Below are 10,738 nucleotides of genomic sequence, written 5' to 3'. Positions count from 1 at the left end.
GAAAGTGCTATTTTCTTTCTGTGATGACAATGCTCTCGTGAGGTTCAAACACAGTCTCAGGAATCATAAAGAAACCAAAATTAAGTAAAAAATAATGTGGGCAACTGTTGGGGGGCCGCATGTAATCGATCGGGGGGCCGCATGTGGCCTGCAGGCCACCAGTTTGACACCTCTGGATGAGATAGAGGTTTCATGTACGTATATTAGAGACGTTCATAATGTCGTGTATGTTGCATAAATATGAATATTCAACATAATTATGTTCATACTGTTTATTACATTTGCGTACAGGCATTACAAAAGGTCAGCCGAGAGGGTTCTGTCCCCTCAGAACATGTGATTAATTTACACAGATTAAATTACAGTCCAACAGTGACAGCACATTTTGAAATGTTATGATTTGGTATGTACAGTATGTACATGCATTAACCACACCCAGGTGCATGGAGTGTTTTTGCCCCCAAAGTCTTGGAAATGACGTGGTTTTCTGTCCAAAATGAACACAAGTTGGGTTTCGGATGGTTTTCCTCGGAGGCTGTTATTGTCTAAAATTCTTAATAACAAATAATAATAATAATAATAATGAAACACCACAGACATCAATTAAAAAAAAGAATTAAATTGCTCATCTGCAATAAAAATAAAAGCAATTCATGTGTTTATATTTTCCACTTGATTGTCTTCACATGTGTTTTTACTGTAGTCGTAGGTAGTTTTTTGTTATTGTGCTGAGGACATAATGTCTCATCATGTCTGTGTTTGACAGTGTTCTTTGGTTGTGCTGAGGACATAATGTCTCATCATGTCTGTGTTTGACTGTGTTCTTTGGTTGTGCTGAGGACATAATGTCTCATCATGTCTGTGTTTGACAGTGTTCTTTGGTTGTGCTGGGGACAGTGGACACTCGTCCTCTCACAGAACTCATGTCCAGATTCCCTGTTGTCTCCTTGTTGAATGCGTGGTCCAGGTGGTGGGGGGAGGGGGTGGGGGGGTGCAGCGGTGCAGTTTAGGAGACAACAGTCAGCAGATTAGACGTCTTCACGTCGAGTTAATGTGATCACATGAAGCCGTCAGATATTTCTGTTTCAGCCCCGTTTGATGATTATCCAACACTGATTTCACCAGAATCACAAGAGACAACTTCAGGGCGGAGCCTCGGGCCTCCTCCGTGTGCGGTGAGCCGTGTGCTGCCGAGGGAAGACCACGTCCAAGCTGCTCAGGCTTGAGACAGAGCGCACCAAGAGATCTGTGGGGCCATGGAGGTCGGGGTAAAGTGATAATCCTCATATTTAATGTTGACATGTCCTGATCCTGTGCTGTCCAGCTGAGACGCAGTCTGCAGGAGGACGAAGGAAGACATTTAAAATGCAGAAGTATTGAGTTAAAACATGAAATGTAAATCTTTCACAACTGTTTCTGAAAGCTGAGAAGTTGCACGTTAAATCCAGTTATTACGGTAATTTCACAAATTGGCAGCAAATCAGCGTCGAGAGGAGAGGGTTGGAAAAACTTTGAGACAAAAACTCAAACAAATGTAACTTTAAATATGTTTATACTGTTCAAACTTCAAATTGTTCATGTACAACTTTTAAATAAAACTTCATTTTAAATTGTGAATGCACTATTTTAACATGCAGCGTCGGTAAATGCAGAAACAATCATGTCTGACAATGATGTCGCCTAAAATAACCTGCACGCTGATATTTCACTACACTTTTACTGGTGGATTATTAAAGCACTAACAATAGTATACTATCACACGTGCTCACACCGGTGATTTTAATCTGAGTTATTAACTTTTATGACCCCTCCCACCTTGATATACACGTCAACTGCTGACCCACGAAATGTCAGCTTGGGTTTGGAAACGTTTATGTTCTGAAACAACGCAGCAGAGGGAAACTCGCGTTAACCAGAGAGTCACAGAGGTTAAGATCTGCAAAAGTGCTGCGCCAGCATTTATGTGCCAAAATGAAGCCAAACGCCGATTAAAAGCACTGAGTATTGCAGAGTCAGTGAATGAGTGAATACTGATTGCTTTTCCCACTGCAGACGTGAGCAGGTGTGAATGGGTTGTTTTTATCAGTGGAAAGTGAGTTTAATTTGTCAGTCCATACAAACTCTGACACGTGAATTTGAATTACACTGACAGCACTGGAGAAGCGACTGTACGCTATGAGAGGATTTACCTGAGTGGCGGACGTGACTGTCTGTCCTGCGTAGGGTGAAGGAGCCAAGCTTGGTTCTCTCTTGATGGTGGAAGCGTGTTCGGACAGCGACAGAGAGGTCGGGGAGTTTGTGTCAGAGGTGTTGGATCCTCCTGGAGAATCGACAGAACACAGAGTGAAAAATCACAATGGACTTTTCTTTCATTTCAGCAGCATCTGTGGTGCTTGACTCTCATCCATGAACTGTTTTACTGCTAATCCCGTCTTGTGTCGTGTATGAAATGGGCGAGACTTTGCCGGCCCCGGGCAAAGGAACCCATAGACCTTATATCAAACTGAACCAAAGCAAGTGTGTGCCATTGTTCAGGGGGTTTCCAACCACAGTGTCACTGCAGTCTCGTGTACACAGCTGATCATAACAGTTATTATTTTTAACATTGGAGTGTGGAATAACTTCATCAAGTTTAAGATTACTTTCATGTTGAGATGTTTAAAGCATAATTTGACGTTAACCACCGTGCAAAATATCTAGAACTCAATACTGAACTCACTATTAATGTAAGCCTTGATTTATAGTTTTCAATAAACTCCCATGTGATATGCCATAAAGAATTTGAAATTTCCAGAAATGCACCCTGGGAGTTTGATAAACCTTATAACACAGTAATCAGTTGTCAGAGTTGCAACACCTCAGGTAATAAAATCACAGTAAATTAAGGTAAATGATCCGCTTCACTGGCCGCCTCCACCTCTCCAGGTCTCCATGTGTTTGCCCTACTTGTGGACGTTTTACTCTTTAATCTGAAATAGTAATTTTTATGACTCTAATCTGCAGGTTAACAGCTGCCTGTGAATCTCTTTAGGAAACCAACGCAGCAGAGGTGGGAAAACAACAGAAGAACATTGTTACATGTTAGGGCTCATTCACACGGACACAGAACTTTAACTGGACCATCGTTTTTGTCAAGAAATGACTTCATACACGTGTAACGCTGTAGCTCATGTAGCAGGCCTGTATGTGGCGCTGTAACACTCCTTCAAAAAGAATAAGATGACAATGAGGAACTTCTAATGATTTATCCCAAAGTTGCATATTGGTTTATAGACAGACAACTACCATTCAGTGGTAAACTTCACCATGACCTCATTGGGAAGTTGGAGGGTATGTGGGTTATTGTTGGGGTTTTCTTTTCTTTCTTGATAAGTTTCAGTTTACCACATTCCACTTCCTTGTGGATAAAAGGCCCACAGAACTTTGTGGTTTGAGTTTTACCTGTGCATGTTTTATTCTTGGGCATCTTGGGTTTGCGCTTCCTGGTCTGAATGCTCTCTTTCTTCATGGCCAGAGGTCTGGGCACCTGCAGGGAGAACAGCGACGCACATTTAGCTGAGTGTGTCTCCACAGAGGTCACATCAGTAAGTGGTCAAAACACGAGGAAGTGCCATACTGGCTACTCTTCATATGTGGCCTCTACAGCTAAATAACATGTCCTTGCAACTTTGTCTCCTATGGACGCCCTTCCAAGAAAAAAAGACTGTCGTTACAAAGTTCCCTACTGTCTCTATACATGACACGTGTCCTGAGAGGAAATGATATTCAGTGCTGTTCAGAAAATGACCATCTCTGTGATAGGACGTGACGTAAATGATGTCCCTGTAGAAACAGGTGTGTGAGAAATTGCCCTTTTGATTTTTGCCCCTGCCCTCCCAAACACCTGACAAGAGATGAAACAGATTCTGGAATATTCCAATCCAAAGATCAAACCTACCCCGTGTAGCTTCATGTAGAGTCCGCAGGCGTTACACACAGGCTCCCCCTCTGCGTTGCGCCTCCACAGTGTGGTGGTGCTGGTGTGGCAGTTAGTGCAGCAGAGGCCAGCTCGGCGAGGTGTGGTCTGCTGCGTGTACGCAGAGGAAAGAAAAATCACGTTTGAGAATAAAATCACAGAATGTCCCTTTGCAGTTTGGAGCAGCATAGCCATGTTTTTAAACAACAACAACAACAACACAAAAATCCTAATAACTCACGAGGTGGACAACTTTTGGGGACAACATAAAAATGTCTTTCTTTCTCAAATCACAGTGTGAAACATCAGTTTGGTTTCACAAAACAAGTGTGAAGCAAACGCCTCATGAAGCAGCACAGACTCAGTCACGTTGCTCCTCAGACACAGCCTGAAAAAAGAGACCCGTCCAAGGACAAGGTCGCTGCAGGACAAACAACAACGCCAGAAAAAGAGGACGATTGTTGGGCAACACACACACACACACACACACACACACACAGTCGCACAGCTGCTGTGGAGAGGAAAGTTCCTGGGAAACACACAGGTGTGCGGCCTTGACTCCCTCATGAAACACACACAGCTTTATGTTTTTCATTATAATCCTCGTGCTCTCTAACCATAAACAAACTATTATCTGCTTGGACCTGATTGGTAGAATAGAATACTTAATGTATATAGAATTACAGGTAAGTGGAACCAGTGTTTATGTTTATGTGAAAATGTAGGTCAAAGCACATGTGAAACATCCATAGTAAAAATATTTGTACTTAATAAGTTATATACTTTATGTTAAATCTTTACTTTACGTGTACATATTTTATATATGGAAACACAACACATATACATAATGCATATTATTACAGCGGTGTATGCAAATTATCCAAACACAGTACAAGAGCTAAAACAGGGATTTACACATTTAAGAAAAGGACAAAACTATTTTTTTCCAAATCTTATTTAAAGTTCTGTCTCTAAAATACTTAAATAAGTGTATTATAAAATGATATCTACACTGCTTATGGGTAAAATAATACAACCACAAATATAACACACATAATGTAACATTCACATATTATATCCTTTAGTAATATTTAAGCTTGATAGAGAAACACTGACATGTTATTACACTTTATTCTTTCTTTTTTAAACTTTGCTTTGTACATAAATCTTAATATTAATAAAATAAATCAAAGGATGAGATCAAATATTCTATTGCAATTGAACAGGCCTGCATTCAGAAAGGCCAAGAACATAAAGGTTTAGTTTGAACATTTACATGAATAATAATAAGTCAAATAAAAAGGAAATGATTAGTATTATGACATTAAATGTATTTTCCCTGTAGTTAACACACCTGAATTAAATAATCATTTAATAAAATGATAATAAAATGACACCATTGCTTCTAAAATACCTGTTCATTATGTTCAATGATTCAATCATTCCAAGCCTAAAACTGATGTGTGAGAAGCTGCGCGTGATCCCCTTGATTACACAGACACGTGACTCTTTCATCTTTTTTTAGACAGTGAATGGTGAATGGTAAATGATTGAATGATTGAATGATTGAATGATTGAATGAATAACTGTGTCTCCTCAGCTCAGCTCTTACCAGGCGCTTCTGTGGTTTGATGAGCGGCCTGTTGATGCCGTTCATCTTGTGGTAAAGGCCGCAGGCGTTGCACAGGTAATGTCCGGTGCCGTCTCTGCGCCACAGCGGCGTGGACACGGAGCCGCAGTTGACGCACTCCCTGCCCTCGCACTGCATGTCCTCCATCAGGTCTGCACACACACACACACACACACACACACACACACACACTTAGATTATTTTATTTTGACTAATTCAGCAGCACAGCTCAGAAAGTAATGGACAAATTTGGATGGTATTTTTGGGGATGTAGATCACGACTCAAGAGAGATATGATAACAGTGTTGATAAATAAATAAATAAATAAACATGTAAACCTTGCGAAATGTACTTCTTCTTTTCCCCAGCTTGTATTATATTATATTATATTACATTACATTACATTACATTATATTATATTATATTATATTATATTATATTACATTATATTACATTATATTATATTATATTATATTATATTATATTACATTATATTACATTATATTATATTATATTACATTATATTATATTATATTATATTATATTATATTATTTTATAATGACGTGCGTAAAATCGCTATTTTAAAAAGCTGAACATTCAACCTTTTTTTTGTCTGTTCTGTCACGTGTGAGTGTTTTTTTACGGCCCTCGCTTCCTGTTACATGTGTTATAATCACACTAAATGTTCCCATATCGACACAGCTCATATATATTATATCACCTTATACGATATATTATATTATGCTTGTGCGTAAAACTGCGTAACAAGTCTGTTGTGTTATTTGTGACATCGCTTCATATGAGTGTTTATATGGCACTCGCTTCCTTTATAAGTTATAATGACTACATTTTCACGTTCCTATCACTTTAACTGTATTGTATATATATATATATATATATGTATTGTATACATATATATATATATATATATATATATAGGTTATTTCCACGGTGTGTGGGTTCACTGTAAACCTCCCGTTATGGTCCAGCGCTTGATAAACATCCATCCAGAGGAATTTAACTCCTCATTTACCTCCCTATGGTGGAGAGAGAGAGAGAGAGAGGATGAGTGCAGAGACAGTGACTGTGATGGAGTCTTGTTTTCAGAGAGGGGCGGTGCAGTGTGTTATCAGTCTGAGGGATCCCTGGGTCCCCCCTCCTTACCTCCCTCCAACCCCCCCCCACCCCCCCCCCCCCCCCTCCACACCTCCACCCTCATCCATCCATCACAACTGTGACACACGACGGACTCCTGGCATTAATTGCCCCCAAATTCCTAATCCCGCGATACACACAGAGAGAGACAATGAGACTGTACTTTGCTCCTTTGAACCTGTGACTGTATTTATTCATTTATTTATCTTCCTCGTGTTTAAACAAACTATTATTATGCACATTTTACTAATGTGCATGAACTGCATCAGAAAAAATGAGATAAAAAAATCAAATTGCAAAATATCTGCGCAACTTCTTCCTTTTTCTCCAAATGTTATTGAATCAGCGGAAAACTACTCTCGTTGCTAATGGTTACATGATATGTGTAATGTTTTAAACAACTAAAGTTATTCTCTAATAACTAATCAACCTGATGTGCGACGTCAATTTCAATGGCGAGGGATTGTGTTTATGTTTGTGTTATTTTGTGTTGTGTTCATTTTTGAAAACGCCCTGAGATTGTTGTTGTTGAAGTTTCGGTTTGTTTTATCTAAAGCAATAATTTTAAATGCATAAATATGAATGTTATAATGACGTGGATGTATTGTCACGTGCAGATTGCGTGTTGTCCGCTCCATCATTAGATTAAAGTGCAGACTAATGATTGGATTAATTTGTCCCGACAGTGAAGACTGAAGGTGACAAATCATCGAAACTAAACAGCATCAACTCTCTTTTCTGTTTCTCTTCATCATGGAACTTCAAACGCGGCGTGTTTGATGACGTCACTGTGCAGCGCGTCTGATCGATCAGGTGATAAATGACACTCATTGTTGTGTCGATGGCTCTTGTTTTTTCCTTTTAAACTCGCGTGTGTATTGAATCGTGTCATTAAAACAACCGCGGGATTAAATTAACATTTTTAATTGATGGACAGAGAATGTGGATTGTCTTAATCTCAATGTGAGGGTGTGGATTTTACTGTCAATCACCTTTAAAATCACTAATATCCACTCCACAGCAAGCATTCGTCTTTATATGTATAAGAATCAATTGATATTGTAGCTGTTTTGTAAAGTAACATTAGTTTTTCGTCTCTTACTTTAATCTGCTTTAATCTTCTTAATTTGTATGCAGTTAACTTGTTACTGCACGAATTTACTGACAGAACAACAACACAACGATCTGTAACTGTCTGTTCAAATAATCCTAATCTGAGCAATAACAAATAAAAACAACATAATCTGGACTATAACAGTTATATGATCTGACCAATAATACATATCACCACATTAACCTGACCCGGAATAAATAACAACACAACAACCTGGCCTGAAACAACGACATCATTATTCTAGAATAAATAAAAACAACAAAAACACAACCTAATAAATAATTTAAACCACATTAAATAATCTATAATAAGAAATGACATCACAGAAATCTGAAGGCCTTCAACAATTAAACTGCAACAACTAAATCTGGCCTAATAACAATAATAACAATAGGCCTTAAATAAATAACTACAAAATAACAACCTGACCAAAAATATAAACCATACAATATGGCCTAAAATAAACAACCTGATCTTTAATAATCTATAAATATAAATAATCCTATAAATAATCCAAATACATATACAACATCAGAACATGATCTTAAGCATTTGTTTTAACAAACATCTGAAACTGTAACTTGTTTCTGGTTTAATAATCATTTTCAGCACATAATAATATATTAAATCAATTCATAAATTAATTTCAATAAATATTCTGCATTATGAGACTTTACATTTTAACGGACACATTTGACGTGTTAATAATCGCTCTTATTTTAGCTCCGGTTAATCGGATCAAGTCCCTTCTTTCTGATTTAGCAGCTACATTTAAAGACACATTAAATAAATAAAGTCACATAATAAACGTACAACTGTCATCAAAGACGGAACTATTGTTAAATTGGATTAAAAAATGACTTGTGTGTTGTCAGTGTTAGTTTTGGAGGCGCGTGCTCACCCAGACTGGACCTCCTCGCGTGCAGGCCGCTCTGTCTGCCCTGCAGACTGATCACCCCGCTCTCGAACGGACCCGGCGTCCACGAGGACGTCGCCATCTCCGGGCTCACGTACGAGTACGGACTGGAGTAAGAGCCTCCGACGGAGCGCACCAGCGCGCCCCCGTACTGATCCGCCCGCGCGCCGTTCCCGAGCACCAGCGGACTCTGGTACGCGGTCGCGTCCCGGCCCGTGTTGCTGCAGACGGGCGGACTGTGCGAGTAGGACAGGCCGTGGTGAGGGTGAGGGCTGCCGGGCGTGAAGGACGAGCCGTCCGTGCCGGTCTGGGGCCAACCGTGGTGCCCGCCGAGGCCGTGGTGGGTCTGGTGTGGAGAGTCGCAGGTCTGCAGGTAGGACAGCGTGGGCAGCATCGCCGGGACTCGGGTGGTGGGGACGTAGACCGGGGAGCTCGCCGACGGGTGGATGTAGTTCCCGGCGTCATGTGCGTAAGGTGACTGGTTAGAGGACAAACTCAGGCTCTGATACATGTTCACGTCCTTCACGTCTCCTCAGGAATATGGAAGCAAAATAATAATAATAATAGTGATTTGTGGAAGGCTTTTTAGTCCCGTGGAGGTGATGTCGTCCACGCGTAAAGATTCTCCCACTTGATTGAAGTCTCTTCAAGTCTAAGTCTCTTTCTCTGTGAGAAAAGAAAATACATTTAACATTTTTAATAAAAAAACATCTTTAAGTTTCAATGACACTCATTAAAAACATCAACACGTAAAGGCTGAATCACGCGTGACAAAGAGTCACTCTCCCCAGTGTCATCAGTCATCATTTTGCCATGAGATGAAATTGATTAAAAGCTCGCAGATAAATCAGAGACTGTCTGTGATCACAGAGCGCAGATGTCAATCATCACCACAACGGAAACCAAATCAAACAGCACAACAGATATGGAGCTCGCGCGCGTATCTACCGTGCGCTTTGTCTATCAACAGTCAAACTCAAATCACATAAAACGCTTGATAATGTAGCGCGCGCTGCTGCTGCTGCTGCTGCTGCACAAGAGGAACACCATTTTCTTTCCAAGGGCTCTCAGTGCCATTATCTCACCAGATAAGGACGGTGGGGCGATAAAGTAAGTCCGGTCCTTCAGTCGTCCAAAACCTGAGCCAGAGGAGCGCAGAGGAGCGCGCGCTCTCTCTCTCTCTCTCACACACACACGGAGGACAGAGCGCAGCGCGAGGACCAAACTCCGGGTTTGATGCGTAAAAGTTAAAAAGTCTGTAAAGTTTTGTTGTTGTGGTTTTGAGTCTCTGCTGCTGCTGCTGCTGCTGCTGCTGCTGCTGCTGCTGCTGTTGTTGCTGCTGCTGTTGTCTCGTATATCTGCAGATAGTTACTGTCGCTGATAATTGCTGATATGGCTGTGCTCCTACTCGCTCCCCTACTGGAAATTTTGTTCGCGAGAGACAAGACACGTGACGCAGCCCGCTCCTCTGAGGTAGGCCTTAAGGTGGAGGGAGGGAGGGAGGGGGAGAGGGAGAGGGAGGGGGGCAGAGCTGAAGACTGAGGGGTGCAAAGAACAACAAATCACCTGTAATCACATGTTCCAAAGCTATTTAACCAGAGGATTCATTTCATTTCACAATCACACAAAACATTTTAAATTCAGGCTTGTTATTATATTCTGAACTCCTTTTTAGGCCTAAAATTGATCATTGATCAGGATGTGAAGCGCGCGTGCAGAAACGTTGACTTTTGTCGATTTTCTCTTCATTGTCTTTTTTACAAGGCTGTTAAACTCTGTGTTTACTCGCCCTGTTCAGTCCGTTAAATATAGAACACTCTGCACGTAAACCTGTTAACGCGTTAAAGACACGGAATTTTACTATAATATGTAAAAGAATTTGTTGTTTGTTGTGAGTTTTTTTATGATGAGATAACATTTGTGAGTGAGTTCAGCGTAAAAGCAACAAACCGATAAGAAAAACTAAC

General features: G+C 40.5%; 1 protein-coding gene across 1 annotated transcript; it reads right to left on the bottom strand.

Moving 5' to 3' along the window:
• Window positions 1-257: 257 nt before the first annotated feature.
• On the bottom strand, window positions 258-10,126 carry gata5 (GATA binding protein 5). The gene is made up of 7 exons (XM_058643932.1): window positions 9,857-10,126; window positions 8,757-9,437; window positions 5,568-5,737; window positions 3,938-4,066; window positions 3,442-3,526; window positions 2,190-2,320; window positions 258-1,336 (listed from the first exon to the last, which is right to left on the bottom strand). The coding sequence occupies exons 2-7, from the start codon at window positions 9,280-9,282 to the stop codon at window positions 1,217-1,219; spliced, it is 1,161 nt and encodes a 386-aa protein (XP_058499915.1). The 5' UTR covers window positions 9,283-9,437; window positions 9,857-10,126; the 3' UTR covers window positions 258-1,216.
• Between the last annotated feature and the right edge of the window lie 612 nt (window positions 10,127-10,738).

The sequence above is a fragment of the Solea solea genome, chromosome 11 (genome assembly GCF_958295425.1).
Source record: "Solea solea chromosome 11, fSolSol10.1, whole genome shotgun sequence".
NCBI lineage: Eukaryota > Metazoa > Chordata > Actinopteri > Pleuronectiformes > Soleidae > Solea > Solea solea.
This window is presented reverse-complemented; position numbering and strand designations above follow the sequence as displayed.